This window comes from Orbicella franksi, chromosome 4 (genome assembly GCF_964199315.1).
Source record: "Orbicella franksi chromosome 4, jaOrbFran1.1, whole genome shotgun sequence".
Classification (NCBI taxonomy): domain Eukaryota; kingdom Metazoa; phylum Cnidaria; class Anthozoa; order Scleractinia; family Merulinidae; genus Orbicella; species Orbicella franksi.
Window position 1 is genome coordinate 30,613,061 of NC_138148.1, and position 20,186 is coordinate 30,633,246.

Here is a 20,186-nt window from a genome sequence, read left to right on the forward strand (position 1 = left end):
CCTGGGGGCCACTCCCATACAATACCTATACGGGTATGTGCTGCCCAACGGGGTCGTGATTTTGGAACTCCTGAGTTAGAGCGGGGTATCCATTTTAGAGACGGGGCATAATATTTTGAACGCACGAAAGTTCCAGTTTTGTAAGCAGCCATTTGAAATTATTCAAGGAGAGATTGCTTTTAAAAATACGATTCTAAACTGTTACACCCTGTGTTAAAAACAAAAGATATGACAGGCCTACAGGGACTCCCCTCGTGAATTGCGATAGCGATGCACTTTAGCCTTCAATTAAATTTTCGCTCTAACGAGCGTATCTTTTAGAGATTTGCCTCTCTTGTATGACATAATCGGAGGTTTAGTATAGATGCTTTTCAGCAACGGCTGGTTTTGTATTACAACCAAGTTATTCATTAAAATTTCTTTTAGGCCATGTACTGCTGGGCCCGGGGGGGGGGGCACTGCCATATCTGGGCTATATAGGTATGTGCTGCTGTGAAGGGTATGGTTTTCAAGCAGTTTACTCTAGGATAGGGTATATAAATCAGAGCGTTTGGGTCTAGAATGGGGGAAAATTTTTCACAAAACTGACTCGTTGCTTGAAGATTTTATCTAGACTAAGGAAACCCGGAATTGCCACTCAAAAAAATATATATATAAAAAAAACAAATCGGCAAGTTTAAACTTACGCAAATCAGCCTCAACAGTGTCAATAGATGGGGGGATTTGGGGAGTTTACCCTAGTATAGGGTAGTAAAATTCAGCTCAACTAGCTCTGGTGTAGGCTAAGGGTTCTACGGTCCCAGCAGCACATCCCCACCCAGAAATTCCCAAAGTATCCCCCCCCCGGGCTGCTGGGTAATATGTCATGTCAAATGAACACATCTAGAAGGACTTCTAATAATAGCCCACTTTCAAAAAGAGTGTCAACCTGGGGCGAGTATGGGTAAGGGATCAATCATGGGATCGTTATGTTGGGGCGCTCGCGCATTTTGTTTTCAACCTCGGGCGCCCTCAAACGATCCCACAACTGAGCGCGCGCCTTCTCTCGCCCAGGCTTCCACTATTTTCGAAAGTGGGCTATGTAATTGCGCGATCCGCTGAAAAGAATTTCCGAAATGATGTTTGCAAATGCTCGACCATCAGAAGGGCTATTTTCTTGGGGAATCGTCAGAATTTCCCAGTTAAGCTTTGACCGGAACTGTGCAGAACCTCGCCAATGTTCACAAAAAAATCACCGAGACTTCAAGTGATGCCCGGTAACCGTAACGGAGCTTTTAACACTATGTTATTACATTTGAGAATAACTTGTGTTACATTTACGGTTGGTCAGCTTATTACTTTTAGCGTTAAATTATATTACATTTACGGTGGGGTAAGTTATTACATTTAGGGTTGATTTTTATTACATTTGTGGTTAGTATTACATTGAGAGTTAACTTTTATTACATTTACGGTTGGTGTTACATTTAGCATTGTTTATTACATTTAGCGGTGATACAAGGGGTAGATAAAAAAGAAAAGTGCATAAGAAAAATTAAAACCCAAAAATGTACAAAACATATAATACGCAAATTACAGCGCTTAAAAACACCCGAGGGGTCGTCCTCGACTGAGTATAATACGCAACACAGCGGAAAAGTATATTATAGTACTCTTGAGCGATCTCACTTCCATTTGGGAAGCCCAAGCTTAAAAATAGCCTTAACAAAGAGACACACTCTAGCCTCTCGCTCTACCAGATCGAAAACCCCTCACACCTCATTGGCCCTCTCGCTTCAGGGAGGACCAATAGGAAAGCTACAACTTTGATCCTAACCACAGACTATCCTGATATAAAAAGATCACCAAACAACTATTCGAGCGGGAACGGAATTGAGAAACTTCTCTACCTTTCCCTGAGTAACATTGAATTTAAAGTTGTCACGCTCCAAACAGCAGCTGAAGAGATTCGTGAAGAATCGAAACCGAGCGGTCCTGCTGACGCAACTATGATGTCAGACAACGAATTACTGCTAAGTACATCTGGTGACGAGGATGTCGATTACACAGCCCCAAAAACACCCTCTTACTGTCCTCCAACGGACACCGAAGAACACATGGCGGAGGATAAACAAAATAATGCTTACGGAAAAGCATCTATACTAAACCTCCGATCATATCATATAAGAGAGACAAATCTCTAAAAGACACCCTCGTTAGAACGAAAATTTAATTGAAGGCTAAAATGCATCGCTATCGCAATTCACGAGGGGAGTCTGTGTAGGCCTGTCATATCTTTTGTTTTGAACATACTTGCAATCTAGGAGTTATTACATTTTGCGTTAAAAAAGTTATGACATTTTGCGTTGGAAAGTTATTACATTTCGCGTTGACAACTTTATTACATTTTGCGTTGATGTTATTACATTTTGCGTTAGTATTACATTTTGCGGCGATTGTTATTACATTTTGCGTTAGTATTACATTTTGCGGCGATTATGACATTTTGCGGCGTAGCAACAACTTACAGTAAAGCAGTAAGATTTCGCTTCACCATGCAATATCAGTAATTTCGATGGCATCGAAACTGTTCTTTAAGATCTTAATTTATTCCCTTGATTAAAGCTTTAAGACTTTTTAATACTGTTCACTGAACCTGAAGTCTTAGATAGATGGTGTACACGAGAGCAATTGTCTTGTAGAGTGATTTGAACTATTGAGCTTTGTAATTATAACTTTAAAGGCTCAGTTTCGGCTTTCAGAGAATTAAAAGATATTCCAAAAACTGTGTATAGAATAAAGTTCAGTCAGTCCTATTACAAGCAAAATAAACAGCATGGGGTTAAAGTGGACCAGAAGTCATTGACTGCCGTTGGATGATTCACTCTTAAAGAGACATGAAATACGTGAAAATGTGACGTGGGGCAAATTTTACGTAATTAGGGAAATTGTGATTTGAGATGCTAGTATTTTGCTAAGCTGTTAGATAATCTAGACTAAACTTGGCACGATCTTTAGATACTGTGAGCTGTGCTTTAACTTAGGAATAGCTCTTGAATTATGTCTTAATTTGGCTGACATTTAAGTAAAAAAAATGATCTTACGGACCGTACGTTTTCATATGCATACTGACTAAAGGCCGGGTGTTTTTGGTAAGAGATGAAAACAGGAAATAAAACACAAAAAGACGAAGCCGCGCTTTTCGATGGCGTATAGTGATGGAAACGAGAGGAAACAAAGAGATTGATACATGCAAAAGCCATGAAATTTCCTAACATTATCTATCAAACATTGAGTTTCATTTGAGGTCATTTGCCATGTGCATTTCTAGTAGTAGACGATGGGTCCACAAGCCGCTCGTTCTGCTTTTTGCTGCTACACCATGCTGACGAGACCCAACCAGGTCGAAACAACTGTCCTCGGTTGCAATTCTTGGCTTTCAGTTTGGACTCTATCATGTCGTTGTTTCCGTTAAGTTTTCTACGTAGTTCTCAGCCTTTCTTCATTGTTACCTTAGGATAGAATTTTACTAATTAACAATTAGACCCGTGGCCCTTGAGGGCGAAGGGTCTAATTGTTTTAGTATCACCCAACTAGTCGGACAGAAAAGGCAATAATAAAGTTAGCAACTGCAAGTTGAAGAAATATTTGTTTGGGAATAAAACGAAAGAAAGCGTCACGCTCGATTGCGCCAATTTCGCTACTCGAGGACTATTACTAATAGTCCTCTACAAGCGTAGCCAATTAAAATGCAGGATTTGCATTAGTCCACCAGTTGGGTGACACTAATACATAGATATGTCAAATTTATGGGAGCCTTGCCAATGTATTGTGAGTCAAACCTAGTTAAGCAATGATCGATCAACAACTTCCTCATTTAATTCATCAATTCACTCATCTATTGCACAATGCTGTGACGTATGACAACCTAACTCACAGCTGAACTTGGCCAGATGGCTTCATTATCTCTTCAGTGTTTGATACACCAAATATGTTGTTAGTTACTTTTGCAGGTCCTAATTTAGTGTTGGGATTTTTCAAAACACCGCGAAATCGAAGGAATCCCGAGGTATGATTAATAACGCGAATTCAGATTAGACTTTACGTCACAATGTCTTTCCCCGAGTCTCTTCTTTTCTCGTCCTTCTGAAGCGAGAGAGACTGGGCGGGCAGAATGAAGAGGAAGTTGGTGATGTCACAGGCTACTGTTTTCCGTTATGAAGAATTCGACGCCAATAATTTGAGATTTGGAAATGGACCAACACGAAATACCTACCGTACCTTCTCGCATATTTAGTAGGGAAGGGAGATCCCCCTTTCCTCGTCCCCCTGTCTGCTCCCAACAGCGTATCGGATTAAGTTTAACCGTGGGGTGCCGATTGACCGTGTCACGTTTCTGGCTGGCGTGCTCCGTTTATTATAGCGTTCCATTGCAGGTACTTAGATTTATTCTGTATATATCCTCAGTCTGGCAAGAGTTGAAAAATTCGACCAGTGATGTCCTGTTCACAGTCTTTCAAGGCAATGGCAGTTTTTCTGGGTTTGGTTAGCCTCTGTCCCGTTTTAACACAAAGCACTCCAGGATACGGTATGTTTGCGCTTATATGCTTTGATTGTTTCTTCGACTACGGACAACTCGATTTGTTAGTTTTCACCCTTCAAGTTTTTGTCGATTCATCAAGATAAAGATGTACTATATTTTTTCTGCCATCGACTCAATCATGAATTCTATGCATGGCTGGTTTTGTCTGATCTAGGATAACCAGCGATCCATCAATACATTCTGTGTAGCAAATGTTTCTGATCTCGACCCAAACTTTTCTGTTCGTTTTTTAGAGCATATGACTTACTGAGCACAAAGTAAATTGTCGACAAATTGCAGTGTTTAGCTTAGATCGACGTAAATGGGTAACGAGATACCGTCAAAGGTCGTAAGCGCGCAGATGTTTTTGCTTACACGGTTTAATGCAGTGGTTAACAGCCAGTTATTTCTGTTCTGTGTATATTATCCACCGGATCCCAGCGTCTGCTACGAGTGCGGTTGTATCTAGAGAACAGAAGACTTGTATAGTTGTCACGTAAAGTCGCATGTTTTAAGAACTTATTCAGTTTACTGTGTGATGAAATCTGCGTTGATAAGGGCCTTCGCTCGTTAGTCTAAGCTCATTTAGCTTCTATTGAGCAGAACTTTCTTTAGTCCTGGTTAGACACTTTGATCAATCAAAACGCATATTATTCCGGCCTTTCTATCCAGAACCCATGCAATTCGAAAACATTCATCGCTGTCCCGACTTTACTCTACAATTACAAAAAGTTGGTCAAAAGTAGCTAAAGATTATTTTAATTTGTTTTGACTGGAGACTAGGAGCAGACGGATTTTGTTCTTAAAATCCTCCACGCGATTGGAAAAACTAAAAATATGAAAATTAGGGAAAGAAATGAGAAGCGTATGGGCCTGCGCGTCTCGCCGCCAGATCGTTCTTTTTGCTTTCGTGTATTTGGGTCGCACGCTAAGAAAGATTACTCAAACTATTTTGGCAGTTGTTTGTTGCCTTTCAGCGTTACCATGTCATATCTGATATCACGTCCGGTGTTGATAAGGGTGGCAAAGAAGACCGTGATAATACGCAGACCCTCTTAAGAACGGACTACTAAAAAAAACATAGTTTGGGTTTTTGAGGTTCTGGCATCAAAAATTCAATACATTTTATAGAGAACACCGTTTGAATTTCCGAATCTCGGCGACTAAATATTGGGTACAAAGCAATCTTAATGAGACATACTGTACAAAGTTGTTGACGTAATGAAATAATTTTCGACAGCAGGAGCGTTCCGTTTAAACTATTTGTCACGAGCTCTTATTACTCAATCAATGAACTCATCAATCGCTTATTAATGAAAACCAGCCAAACATCCGGGACCTTTCCAGAAAGATCAACTCGTTCTTATTGTTTTCTCGTTTTAACCTTTCATTTCTAAAGGCTAGTTTGGTAAAAACTTGCGCAAATAATGTCCATGGATAATATATTTGATAAGACAAAGTGAAATTTGTTATAATCATTGTATGTGCGTGCATCCGTCTTCTGTTCCTTTGTGCGTGAAACAACGGCCTTTTTAGATGGCCTGCACGCTAGCCTTTGAGCCCGGGGGGGCTCTGCAAAGTTTCATACGAGGAGGTTCCCCCCCCCTCGAGGTCCGACCCCTTTAGACAGAAAACGTACCCCTTTTGTATACATTATATTGAAAAAAGGTATTCCTTTCACATGCTTTCATAACTGGCCCGTATTACGAATATAAAACGCCAAAAAAGGTAATTTTCTTGTCATTTTCATGTAGTGCTTAATAAATCAAGTGATAGAGCCATAAGGTGGTTCTGTTCGAAATATTTTAATTAAAGGCCCTTCTCCTTCTTTTTCTCCTCCTCCTCCTCCTCCTTCTCCTTCTTCTTCTTCTCCTTCTTCTTCTTCTTCTTCTTCTTCTCCTTCTTTTTCTTCTTCTTCTTCTTCTTCTTCTTCTTCTCCTTCTCCTTCTCCTTCTTTTTCTTCTTCTTCTTCTTCTTCTTCTTCTTCTTCTTCTTCTTCTCCTTCTCCTTCTCCTTCTTTTTCTTCTTTTTCTTCTTCTTCTTCTTCTCCTTCTCCTTCTCCTTCTTTTTCTTCTTTTTCTTCTTCTTCTTCTTCTTCTTCTCCTTCTCCTTCTCCTTCTTTTTCTTCTTCTTTTTCTTCTTCTTCTTCTTCTTCTTCTCCTTCTCCTTCTCCTTCTTTTTCTTCTTTTTCTTCTTCTTCTTCTTCTTCTCCTTCTCCTTCTCCTTCTTTTTCTTCTTTTTCTTCTTCTTCTTCTTCTCCTTCTCCTTCTCCTTCTTTTTCTTCTTCTTCTTCTTCTTCTTCTTCTTCTTCTTCTCCTTCTCCTTCTCCTTCTTTTTCTTCTTTTTCTTCTTCTTCTTCTCCTTCTCCTTCTCCTTCTTTTTCTTCTTCTTTTTCTTCTTCTTCTTCTTCTTCTTCTTCTTCTCCTTCTCCTTCTTTTTCTTCTTTTTCTTCTTCTTCTTCTTCTCCTTCTCCTTCTCCTTCTCCTTCTCCTTCTTTTTCTTCTTCTTCTTCTTCTTCTTCTTCTTCTTCTTCTTCTTCTCCTTCTCCTTCTCCTTCTTTTTCTTCTTCTTCTTCTTCTTCTTCTTCTCCTTCTCCTTCTCCTTCTTTTTCTTCTTCTTCTTCTTCTTCTTCTTCTTCTTCTCCTTCTCCTTCTTTTTCTTCTTTTTCTTCTTCTTCTTCTCCTTCTCCTTCTCCTTCTTTTTCTTCTTTTTCTTCTTCTTCTTCTTCTTCTTCTCCTTCTCCTTCTCCTTCTTTTTCTTCTTCTTTTTCTTCTTCTTCTTCTTCTTCTTCTTCTCCTTCTCCTTCTCCTTCTTTTTCTTCTTCTTTTTCTTCTTCTTCTTCTTCTTCTTCTTCTTCTCCTTCTCCTTCTCCTTCTTTTTCTTCTTCTTTTTCTTCTTCTTCTTCTTCTTCTTCTTCTTCTTCTCCTTCTCCTTCTCCTTCTTTTTCTTCTTCTTTTTCTTCTTCTTCTTCTTCTTCTTCTTCTTCTTCTTCTTCTCCTTCTCCTTCTTTTTCTTCTTCTTTTTCTTCTTCTTCTTCTTCTTCTTCTCCTTCTCCTTCTTTTTCTTCTTCTTCTTCTTCTTCTTCTTCTTCTTCTCCTTCTCCTTCTTTTTCTTCTTCTTCTTCTTCTTCTTCTCCTTCTCCTTCTCCTTCTTTTTCTTCTTCTTTTTCTTCTTCTTCTTCTTCTTCTTCTTCTTATTCTTCTCCTTCTCCTTCTTTTTCTTCTTCTTTTTCTTCTTCTTCTTCTTCGTCTCCTTCTCCTTCTCCTTCTTTTTCTTCTTCTTTTTCTTCTTCTTCTTCTTCTTCTTTTTCTTCTTCTTCTTCTTTTTTTTCTTTGTCTTCTTCTTTCTTTTCCCGCGAAGAGCTTGCTCGCACTCTAGTCCCTTTGTTTGGGATCGTCACGCAACTCTCTTCCCTCTACCTTCTCACAGATTAAATGTTCAGTGTCTGTTACTCCCTCGCCGCTCCCTAAGCAGGTAGTTTCAATGTTAAGAGTTATTTTCAACACAGATATTTCAGTGTGCCCGCGGCTCGCTTCTGTCTGGGAGTATGGAACAATCTCTTTTCGTCTGTTAGTGACAGATCCGGGTGTTGAAGTTTTCTTCCGCGAAGGATTTGAACGTATCACGTGCAAAAAGATAATTTGCCAGATGCTGATATATGGGAAAAAAGTCAGGTGTACTAAGGACCTCACTAAGAAGCTAGGATATCTTACTTATCACCGATGGGCGAAAGATGGGTGTATCATTATCGATCCTGCCAGGCTAAGATCCTCAACTGTTTTGGTCCAGCTGCAACGTTGTGTATGACCGCAATGACTATACTCTGGAGTCCATGTTGAACTTGATTCATTCAATTTAATCTGTATGACAACAGGGCTTGTCACGCGAGGAAGGTTTGCGTAACTATGAGTAGACATTCCTCACCCCCCCCCCCATCCAATCTCCGTCAAAAATTTAACGTTAGGCTAATGGGAGTGGCGAGAACGAGAGGAACTGTGAAAGAGAGCTAGACGAATAAAGTGGATGATTATGATAACAGGATAACGGTACACTTAATTTTATTTTTTATTTGTTTGACAACAGTTTTTGAACACAACAACAATGTGTACAAGTTTGTTTTACCTGAGGATGACACACGCACGTGGTACGAAGCTGAGACACTTTGTAAAACACGAGAAAATGGTCATTTGACGAGCCTTGTTACTCTCAACGAAATCGAATGGGCAGACGGTATAATTAAAAGCATCGTGCGAGATCCAAGTTCGAAGGTCAAACTGTGGATTGGAGGGAGCGACCGTAGAATCAATGATGCGTGGGATTTTGTCGATGCACAACCTCTCCGGTATAATGTTGTTCCCTGGGCACCCGGTCAACCGAGAAGGCCCCTACAGCAAGCTCCTTACGAGTTTTGTGTCTGTCTGGAATTTGAAGGTGATCGCTCGAAATGGTACGTGGAGGATTGCTTTGAGGTCCATGGCTATATCTGTAAGTCAGAGGGTAGGTTGAATACCTTTTACTCTGTAAACCAAAGGGAAAGATGGAATCGTTCCCCTTCGTCTGCAATCACTTATAAGTGGCGGATCCAGACCTATATAGCTCTTTATAAAGCCGGGAACGCTAAATGTCTCCAACCCTTCGGGGTTGGGCCCCCCCTTCAGGTCCAAATATGTCTTGCCCTCGGGTCTTTTTGTATCAGTTTGCCTTCAGGCCCCACCCCGAAATCCGCCACTGCCTAGCTATTAATTACTATTAATTTTGATACATCACGTGCAAAAAACTTTGGACGATTTTAATTTGGGACATAAAAGTGTCCGAAAATACAACCGTCCGAAATTTTAAGCGTCTTAAATATTTAGAGTGCTGTATAAAACTTTGAAGTAGCTCCAAAGCTCTAAGTTTCCTTTATGCCGGGTTTTGTGGAGCCAACTCTAGTTGAGACACTACTTGACGCACATAACGGCTTCATAGAATGTGTTATTTTCGCGTAGGTGTTTTCGTATAACATTGAGGATCTAGTAAAACTATTATGTTTTGATGTTTTTCCCGTCTAATTCGTGCTTTGTGGACGTTAATTTACGTTAGCTATTTATCAGCAAACTGTTGGAAATTTGTTGCAAATGACATAAAGTGTTCGAAAATTAAACGTCCGAAATTTCAACGTCCAAAATTTTATGCGAGTGATGTGTCGCGAAAAAGCTCATCTAGTAATTGTTTTAAAATCTATGTAGTTGTGTCTTTGCAGAGCTCCCTCGAAGGCTTACAGAGAAAAAGAGGTTCGGATACAGTAAGTCTTGTCCGATGTTCGTAAGTTGGCTTAATATTTTGAAGCACTGCTTCACGTAATAATTTTGGGAATTTGCTCCTTTCATCTTTAAATCTGAGACCTTGTGTGCCTCTCTGGCGCAAGGATTGAGGTGAAGGTAATCTTTAAATCAGCTCCGGCGATTACGATAACGTACGTAAGGGTGAGATATGAGGATTTATACCATGCCATAGAAAATACTACAATAAATATAATAACTGAAAAACACTCTCATTTCCGTTTTTAAGCTCGATTTCCACCGCTTTCTCGAGTCCAGGCTCCTTTCCCCAACAACGACTGGTAATCGACGCTATTCTGTTTTAAGTGGTATCTTTTAATTCAAATTTTCTGACGAGCATCTGCGACCTTTTCATATGGGTGATCCCCCAGGACTGAAAGATTTATCATCCCGTAAGGCACAATATCGTACTCTTGTCCAATTACTTTCATCTGTTCATTTCCCAGAGCCTTCGATCCTTCTCGCCAGGCTTAATAATGATTTAAAAAGGGTCGAATCCCGGGGGTCGAATGCGCAAACTTCAAGGCTGCATGTAAATTGCTCGTAGTTTGTAAGATAGTTTGACTATCAAGCGATTCTTTCTCACGTTTCTGTTTCTAAATTTCAGGCTGGCATTGGGAAAATTACATTTACAAGTTTATTCCTTTACCGTGGAGCGCCTTAAGCTGGACTGAGGCCGAGCGATACTGCAAGGAAATGGAAAGAGGGCATCTGCTTAGTATCCGAACACTAAAAGAGAACCGGTGGGTGACCAGCAGAATCCGACAAATTCGTCGGGTACTCGGCTTCTCGAAGTTTTGGATCGGAGCGTCGGACATTGGCCATCAGGGAGTCTACGAATGGACAGAGAAGAACAGCACGGTGACCTACACAAGGTCAGACACTGAAGTACTTGCAAATGTTGTTGTACTTGAAAATGGCAGAGGGAGAACGAGCGAACTAACGCTTGATCGGGCGATCGAGCGAGCAAACGAACGATTGAACAACGAACGAACGAACGAACGAACGAACAAGCGAACGAACGATTGAACAACGAACAAACGAGCGCTATAACGAACAATTGATCGGACGATCGAACGAGCAAACAAGCGATTGAACAACGAACGAACGAACGAACGATTGAATGAACCTTGAACGGACGAACGAACGAGCAATTGAACGAACGAGCGATTGAACGAACAAAAGAAAGAAGGAGGGCAGGACGGAAGGATGGAACTGGAAGGGGGGAAGGAAAGAAGCTGAGAAACCAAATGTCAGGGGCATTGGTAGGGGACGTTTCTTAGCTAATTGTGTCTTCATTCCGTAAAGGTGGGCATCCGGCGAACCTTCATTTTTCGCTAAGAATCACAAGGAGGATTGTGTAGCCATTCACGCTGATCCTGACTGGGGGAAATGGAGTGACGAAAGCTGTGTGATGGAGACACCTTTCGCTTGTAAAACAAGACGTAAGTACGAAATGTCAGGTTCTAAATAATCAACTCGGCAAGATAAAAATTCTTGCCGCTGGTTTCCATAGAGTAGCGACTGGAAGTCAGAATTTGTTAATTAAAAGCGTTTACTGTACATGTGATAATTCCATTATTCTGCTGACCTGTTTATTTGATTAGGAGGAGAAAAAAGAAGCTGATAATATTTGTGGTGATCAACAGCCCAATTTATATTAGATCAATGCTGTACGTACCCGGATATTCTGATAGTCATGAAAAGCACTAAGCTAGTTTTTGTTGTTATCTTAGTTTTTTGTTCAAACGGCTTTTAAGGTGCCCCCTCTTCCTGGTCGAGGGTCTGTTGAGAAATATATAGAGAAGTAAATTCGCGTTTCAAAATTATTAACTTCAACGTGATAAATAGAAGATATTATATGGCCGCGCAGAGACACGAAATTTCTCTTCGAGTGTTAAAAAAATGTTTCACGAGTGAGCACAGTGAGCGGGTGAAATATTTTTCAACGCGAGAAGATAAATTTGGCATCTCCAAGCGCTCATGCAATGTTCTCTTCATTACATAAACACCAATAAAACACCAAAACATTTCACTTTCGCTGTGAAAGGCGCAGTTTATTATGTAACCATAGCATAGTGACCTTTTCACCCGGGAAGATAACATGTTATTTTCACGTTTGAAGATGTCAAGTTTTCGCGCGAAAGCTCAACTGGTATTTCATTGGTGTTTTTTTATTGTAATAATAACACTTTCTTTCCAACCAGATCGTTTCCGCTTTTCATTGTTTATTATTCTGTTCCAGTGTGTCAAGGGAAAACAGACTTAGCATTCATAGTAGATTCGTCTGGATCGCGCGGAGAAAGCAACTTCCAGGAAGCCAAAAACTTTGTGTGGACTGTGATCAGGGACTTTGAAATCTCGAATAACGACACGCTTGTTGGTGTCATTCGCTATTCCACGCGAGCCAACGTGATTTTCGACTTTCAGTTCAGCGCTGACAACAATGTCCTCCTTTTGAAAGAGACAATCGACAACATCCCATACGCAGAAGGGGAAACGAAGACCGAGCGAGCCTTGCAGCTAGCCCTTACCGACCTCTTCTCAGTCAAGGGAGGCTCGAGGCCCGATGTTCCCAAAATTCTAGTTGTAGTGACCTTTGGAAGATCGGACAACGCCCTCGGTGTAGCGCGAGCGTCCATGGCGTTGAAAGAAAACCACGTGACCGTTTTGTCGGTGGGAATCGGCGAAGAGGTTGACATGGAGGAGTTGATGTTAATGGCGTCAACCGCTGAAGATGTGATTACTGTGAAGTCTTTCAGTGCGCTAAAGAAGCGGGTGTCAAAAATCAGGGATAAAGTCTGCGACGGTGAGTGAAAGTATTGCGTTACACATTGCGTTACACCACACCGTAAAACTCCGATTAGCAACCCTCCGAAAGTGATGCCTTTTTTTAACGTCCTCCTCCCCGTAAGTAGCGATGTCCTACAGCTAACTTCATTTCTCATTTCTCGACAATGGGGCAAAGTTTTGTTACAGTGTAAGTTATGTTGCACGTGAAATTTAGGACCAAAAAGAACTGAAAACAAGTGGACAAAGAATATAAGCAGACAATCGAACATTTCTCGCTGAAGTTTCCATTATAGGAAATTTTCATTTTAAACTAGTTTTCCCCAAGGGGGGGAAGGTAGAAAGGGTAGAAAAGAGGTTTAATGCTTCTTAGATGGATCAACCAATCATACAGACCACGTTTCCAAACTCGAGTAGTGTTTCCAATCGATATCATTTTTTCTTTTCAGAAATGGTCGAGAATCAAAACACGGACGAACTTGACGAATATGAGGAGCAGAGAAACAGGGATTATTGACAATGGAGAATTCTTTATTAGTAATAATTCTAAAAATCTGTTGTAAAAATATACTAGAAAATCCTTTTTGTAAAACTAACATGATACGTGAATTATTCTTTTGCTGTTTGTCACAATTATTAATATGATATAAGGAGTTTTTGTAGAGGCTAAGTGACTAATGGTTGGCGCGCTTGGACTCTTGATCGATTGGTCCAGATTCACACCCTGGGCGGGGCCATTGTATTGTGTTCTCAGGAAAGACACTTTTCTCTCACAGTGCCTCACGCGATCCAGGGGTATAAATGGACGCTCCAGTGAATTTAATGCCGGGGGGAGGGGTAGGGGAAACCCTGCGGTGGACTAGCATCCCACCCAGGGAGGAGTAGAAATACTCCTAATGCCCTCATGTTGACATAACGCCTTTTTGCAAATGAACCCTCCTCCATGCCAGAAACAAGTATAACGCGAGCATAAATCAAAGTCACGAAAGAGAGATCACTGGGCATGGTTGTAATATATAGTAGAACGCTTTCTACAGTTCAACCAGAAATTCCGAAACTTTCGAAACGAAGGTGAATGGTAAGGAAATTTCTGTGGAAAGTTTCAGGAAAATCCGAGAATTGTTATATTTCCGAAATGCTAACCATTCAACCAAAACTTCCGAGAAATTCCGGAAGGAAAATCAAATGGAAAGGAATTCTAGGTCAGAAAATTTCGAAAACTTGGTTACACATCACGAGATTGGCATTACATAAGTGGATAAACACAACCTTCAGACAAATTTATTGAAGACAACACAAACAGAAATAGATGAAACTTGAACATAACCATAAGAGTGTTAGAATCCTTCGTAAGAAAAAACAGATGTTGACTGGTACATTCACCCATAATTCTTAGCGCACAAAAACTTTAACAACGCTCATAAATAGTTCAGAAAAATTCTTACATTCTTGAACTCAGCATACACAATGTCGTAAGCACAGGGACAACTGTCAGCGTTAAAATATGCCCTTTCCTTGTACTTTATGGGCTGTGCAAGGTTCGCACGGTATTGTGGCAAAATGTACTGCCGCCATCTTTTCTCCTACAGAAGGATTTTAAAAATCTACATTTTATTACAATGCAACGAACTCATTCTTCCATCAAGATGCAACATAGAGTATCTTGATATCCCAGATATTTACAATACATTGTTAATCGTCATAACTTTTTTTCATGCCTTCTTATTCTGTGAAGACCACACAAAGGCAGTCTGAGTCTGCTTTTCTAAACAATAGCCATCAATTGGCAATTAACGCCCTCCAGATCTTGGGATTAAGAGGTTGACTTATAAGCAAAGGTGACGATATCTAATAAAACAGTTCAATTTCTTTCAAATAATCTCTTACAAAGTTTACAATGAGTCCTTAACTCTTAAGCCCAGAAATTGGTCGATACAAACTGAGCTCAATAAATTATCTTGAGACAGTTCAAACTCGAGCTTTAATAGCTTAGGTAAATAGATTATTCCCTGTGTAGGAAGTACGCGTTGTTCCCCGTGAGGTCTCTGTTTGGTCAAGAGACATCTTCAAAAAAACAAGTTCAACTTTTTTGTCTGCTCTATAAATACACAAAACGACTTTGCTGTTAAAATCTGTTCAATTCATTAATTTTTGATCAATGCCCGTGTTTCTAAGTCATTCTTCCGCAACTAAAGAAAAATAGGCACTCCTCTAGAGGCCAGTATCATTTAATTCGTATCGCTCAAAACCACAATGTAAATTCTTTCCTGGTAACTCTAATAATTCAAATTTCTAACTGTTTGTAAGTTTACTCCAGTGACTTGCCACAATGACTACAAAACTTGTCTCCGACTTTGCTTGAGAGCCCACAATACCCACAGAACCTGGATCCAGGCTGCGGTGGTCCATTTCTCTGCTGCTGCGCGGAATTGAGCGACAGAAGAGCTGATGAACCAGGCCTGTTGAAGAAATACCCAGCCACTACTGGAAACTGGAATCTATCTGCCATCGAGGGGCTTAGTTCTGGCGGGCTGCATGAATGGATGGGTTGAAACGCGCTAGGCGTACCTGGGCTTTTGTCACAAGGACTCTTCAGCGATTGCGCTTGCGCGGGTAGAGGTCCCGGATAAACATACGGTGGAGACTTTGCAATGGGAGAGAACGCTGACTTTGTGCTTCCATCGCAGGATAGAAGCGGGCCCGAACCATACCCTCTAAGGGGAATTGGCAAAGGATAGGGTCGCGGGTTGTTCTCGGGGAGAAGCGATTCAATAGCTTTGACTACGTCTTCTTCACAAGCGCCAAGAATCAACTCTAGAATAGCTTTACTCTGGTGAGGAAAGATGCGCTGAAGTAGTTCTAAAGAGGATTTGAACGTCTCCGTCTCTTTCCTGTGGGGGGAGAGGCGTGGCACTTTTGAGTGCACGTATTCAGGCCCCTTATCTTCGTCGCTGGCGGATCTCTTCCGGTTGTCTTCAGCATCTGAAAATCGCTCCTCCTCAAAGCTGACCGGGCTGACTGGTTCTTCTTTTATTTTGACCTCGTGCGAGTCGTTGCATTTGGGCTGAATTGGCCTCGGTGGTTCTTGTAATGCTTCCTTTTCGGCTTCTGAATGTACATGAAAGAATATAAGAACGATAGAGAGAGTAAGGCGCAGTAAGTAGAGTTGATTTTAGCGGGTTTAGTTTCAGAACTTGGTTAATTAAAATTTCAACTCAGTCGTAAAATAAAAATAACCCAGAGGATATTGCGTTATTCAGAACATGTTAATGGAGGCAAAGAATAGAACAGACAATTTTCAATCAGTTCAAAAAAAGAAAAGAAGAGAAAAGAAAAAAAAACAAAAAAACAAAAAAACAGGAACGATATTATCATCACAATAGAGTGCATTTCTTCCCAGAGCTGGTATTAAAGAAAATTTTATGAAGTGTTAGCAATTTTCTTTCTTTTTCAATCAAACGAGCTGGCAATTTTGGAACCAGCCTTCTTTGATAGACTTACTTGCTGACAGGTTTTTTTCAGCATTAATTTTAGCCTTTTTGTGAGGGCGGGGACCTGTTAGTGACTTAAAGCAACGAAGAAAACAATTTCCATTTGGCTGAAATCGAATTACGCAAGTGGATGTAAATTGCGTGGGACTCAATAGAACGCAAAAAGCTCGAAGTGTCTTGGTAACTTAGTAACCGAGACATTTCTTCGCAGAATCTCGCTAACAGAAGAAAAAAACTTCTTCTTAACCTTGACTGCATCGTTTATTTGTTCCCGTATAAGAGCTTCGCAATTAGAAAATGTAACCCTTATTGAAAACTTTATATTTTTTTGTTGTTCACTCGAGCGCCAATTCGGCGCTGCCTTTAAGTGAATTCTGTAAAACTGTGCTGGGAAAACGCTGAAATTTCCACCCTCCTCCAATGCACTTATACATTTTCTTTGTTTGGAGATTGGGGAATGATCATGAAAGAGAGTGGATGTGTTTACTCTGCTTAAGCTCTTATCTTTGTTTCAAATTTTAACACAGTTGAAAACTCTCTTGACACGGAGCGAAAAGCTTCTGGAATCACACATTTCACGGCAAACTCAACACTGTTGAACTGATCGAAATTATCTCGCAAAAGCTTTTAAAGTATACAATTTCTATCACTTGGAGCTAAAAGGAACATTTAACTAATGTGTGTAATGAAATCGCTTTTGAAATGAGCAAGCAATTTTCGTAACCAAAAAGAAGGAAAATACAGAGCCGAGCGAAAGAGTTTAACGAAAACGAAATTAATTTGAGCCATTACATTCGGGCGTAAACTCTTTGCGCATGAAAACGTTTTCTGTAAGTGCCAAGAAATTTTATTAATGTAGGCCTTTTGTAAGGGGCTTTTACCATTGAAAGAAAACTTTTTTGTTCCAGTTTGGGACACAATGGAAGATTTAAGACACGACGGAATTTCTGTCGGAAGCGTTTCACGGACAGTTTCGAAAAAAAAAAAACTTTACCACGAAACTTCGGTGCACGGAAAGAAAATGCTCCAAACAGTACTTCGGTTTGTTCTTCTAGTCGAAAACACAATACCGAAGAAGATGCACTGATTTACAAAAGAGAAGAACAAGGGGTAATTAGTTCTTATGTTAACCATGTCTACATATTTTATTCATCAATTTTAAACGTTGGCAAGGTTCACGGAAATTGACGGGATTCCATTCACGACCATTTCACTCCGTGCGCAACTAAAAGATAACCTTGTCACAATTTGATGAAAGAACGCGATAAATCCTGTGCAAACAGCACGCTAAAGTCTCCGAGATGAAACATTCTTATGTTTGTCTTGGAGGCGTGTAATTGACAAGTTAAGAAACTACAAACATATATCAATTTGCTACATGTTATAAATTGTACCCGCCGGCTGAAGATTTCAGGAAACAGGCGGAAAGTTGCAAAGCAAATCGCGAAGTCCTAATGCGTAGCGCGGCGTGTACATTCACATAAACAAGTCTCGCGTCTGGGGGCGAAAAAAATTGGCGTCAAACGCTCCGCGTTTACGCTTCACTTACCGTGTGCGACTGCCCGCCGATACGAGAGCAAGGCCTGCGTCTCGTCTGAGCAACTTCTTCCGACACCGTTAAACTGCCGCACCGCGCTAACAAGGGGGGCTATATAGGACGGAGCTTTCTTCGTCATCTGTATCTGCATGCTCTCTTCCTGAGTCTGTTGACGCCTCAGGGCGACCTGCGCCGCCATGACCCGCTGTCTCTCGGCGATCAGCGTGCACTGAGCACAGTTGCAATCCCTCCATCTACAAAACCTCTTATGGCCCTTTAACCACGAGACCACACCGTGGTTTCGACACCGAGCACACTTTGGTACTCGCGGGTGCTTCCGCTCGGAGAAGGACTGCTGAATCACGAACGAGGTATCTGCCATGGCTCTTCAACGCACACTTGAAAATCTCTTGAAGCTGAAGGGCTGTTGTCGCGCAGTGCACTCGACCCTGATTGTCGAAGTACCTCTTAACAAGACCAGAATGAATGACGGCTCCCTTTTGTTCAAATTATATTTTTACATTCAGAAAATTCAAGAGCCTTTGTTTACAAGCGCCACGATTGGTCCAGCGTCCAAATACGTCTCTGTGTGCCCTGTCAGCTCTTCTTTAGTCGTGTAAACAACTACACCCGCTCATAAGCCAAATTAGTTTTAATTCTCAAAGGAATTTATTTTGAATTAATGGCAACGCAGTTTCTCATACAAGCAATCAAACGTGATTTGAGTGTTTCAAATCTTCGATCAAAAGAGGCATTGTGGAGGGCCCCTCCCTTAAACCCGAACTAACGAGTTTCCAAGGAACTTAACTATACCGCGATCCTTTTAGCAGCGGAATAGGAATCGCTTAATCTACGAGTCGCGCCGGGCATGTTAGTTGGCTACACTGTTGCATTTGCTTTATTGCTTAACCCAGAATGGCTGCATAATAAGACCACATAGTTTGCTTATTGTTTTCCCGTCTAATTGCCAAACAATGAATAATTCAGAACATCAAACAATGCCTCCGAAACTGGATACCGAGTAACTATATTGTCTGCCGATACAATGGCGCCTTGAATTTGTCAGTTCTCTATGGAATTCAAAGCTCGGTTCTTTGTGGGCAAAGTGGAGGTGCTGTCAGAAGAACACGAAAGCTAAATATGGTTCCACGCCGCGAGCAAGCGAGAATGAAATCGCCCAAAGACACATGAAAACTTTTCGTTTAACTTTACGAGGAGATAAAGTGAAAAATGGACAGCTAAATAACGGGGCTTCTTGCCAACTGTCGCTAAATTTTCGTCTATTATTTCGAAAGCCTGGTCGATGACAAATACGTCGCGTTTGAAATAAAGAACAAAGCCACTGAATATACATGAGAGTCTGGCGGAAAATTAGCTGGAAACAAACTTTAAAATGGCAAAATTTCCACTTTGGAATTACACCCGCGCGTTTCACGATACTTAAAGTAGTGTGTTCAGGTGTTCGCACAAGAAATTTTATACCCGATTGATAAAGATTGTTAACCTTGAAATATCCTTTACTTCGCTTAAACAAATAATTGTACTATTGTTTAATTTCCTTTTATTTAAGCTGCAGGCAAAATTACCTTGGGCAATATTTGAATATGGCTGCGAAAGAAGAACTTTTCGTTAAGGCAAAATCGACGAAATTCTGTGTTCGCCTTCTAGTGGAGTTCATAACATGCAATTCAGGACGCTATCTCTCTCTCTCTCTCTCTCTCTCTCTCTCTCGATGTAAGAAATTAAACTTCAAACTTTGAAAATTCGTTGCGACATTAATAGAGCAAAACCATGCGTCAATATCTATTGAAGAAGGCGAGCATAAAAAGAGTGTTTCCTTAGGTGAGACATTCATTACTGTAATCGAATTTTGACACTATTGCTTCCGAAAAGGCTTCACGTCTAAAGCTCTCCACGCAAAAAAAACACTCAAATATGAAAATTACCTCGAATTGTTTTCAAATGTAGTGAAAACAAATGAACTTATTCTTACTCTCTTTTATGGCATGTATTTGACTATTCTTGTTTTAAAGCGTCCAAAAGAAAAAACTAATCCTAGCAACAAGGAATTAATCTTCAACAAGGATGAAAGATGTCTATGAGCAAATGTAAAAAATGATTAAGAATTAATTCTAAGACCCGATCTTTGAAAACCTGTCGGTATTGCACAAGCGGACGTCTTCAAATCATTTAAAAAACATTGTCGAATATTATATTACAACTGTTCTGTGGTATTCTCTTTCAGAGAGTTCTTTTAAAGCCATGTCAGTCTAGCAATTACGTTATTCCACCTAATCTCTACCGAAAAAATCTTTTGACTGCATGGTGAAATGAAATAATGAAGCGTTCACTGCGAAATTTTCTTTAGAAAATGTCCAACCTCCAGGATTTTGATTCTTTCCTTAAAATTTAAGTACAAGTTGATTGTACGAGTACAATTTCCGCAATTAATGCGCAGTTTGAAACGATTGGACGAAAATAAGCCA

The 20,186-nt window shown here is 40.5% G+C and overlaps 2 protein-coding genes across 2 annotated transcripts; one reads left to right on the forward strand and one right to left on the reverse strand.

The window, feature by feature from the left end:
* The first annotated feature begins 3,969 nt into the window (after positions 1-3,969).
* LOC145483907 (macrophage mannose receptor 1-like) lies at positions 3,970-13,818 on the forward strand. Its single transcript, XM_081462475.1, has 7 exons — positions 3,970-4,567; positions 8,645-9,058; positions 9,804-9,845; positions 10,490-10,757; positions 11,191-11,327; positions 12,128-12,691; positions 13,122-13,818. Exons 1-7 carry the CDS (start codon positions 4,477-4,479, stop codon positions 13,187-13,189), a joined length of 1,584 nt encoding a protein of 527 aa, XP_081318601.1. The 5' UTR covers positions 3,970-4,476; the 3' UTR covers positions 13,190-13,818.
* A 107-nt stretch (positions 13,819-13,925) lies between these two features.
* Positions 13,926-19,177, reverse strand: LOC145483913 (doublesex- and mab-3-related transcription factor A2-like). Its single transcript, XM_081462481.1, has 2 exons — positions 17,713-19,177; positions 13,926-15,780 (listed from the first exon to the last, which is right to left on the reverse strand). Exons 1-2 carry the CDS (start codon positions 18,080-18,082, stop codon positions 14,981-14,983), a joined length of 1,170 nt encoding a protein of 389 aa, XP_081318607.1. The 5' UTR covers positions 18,083-19,177; the 3' UTR covers positions 13,926-14,980.
* Positions 19,178-20,186: the final 1,009 nt, after the last annotated feature.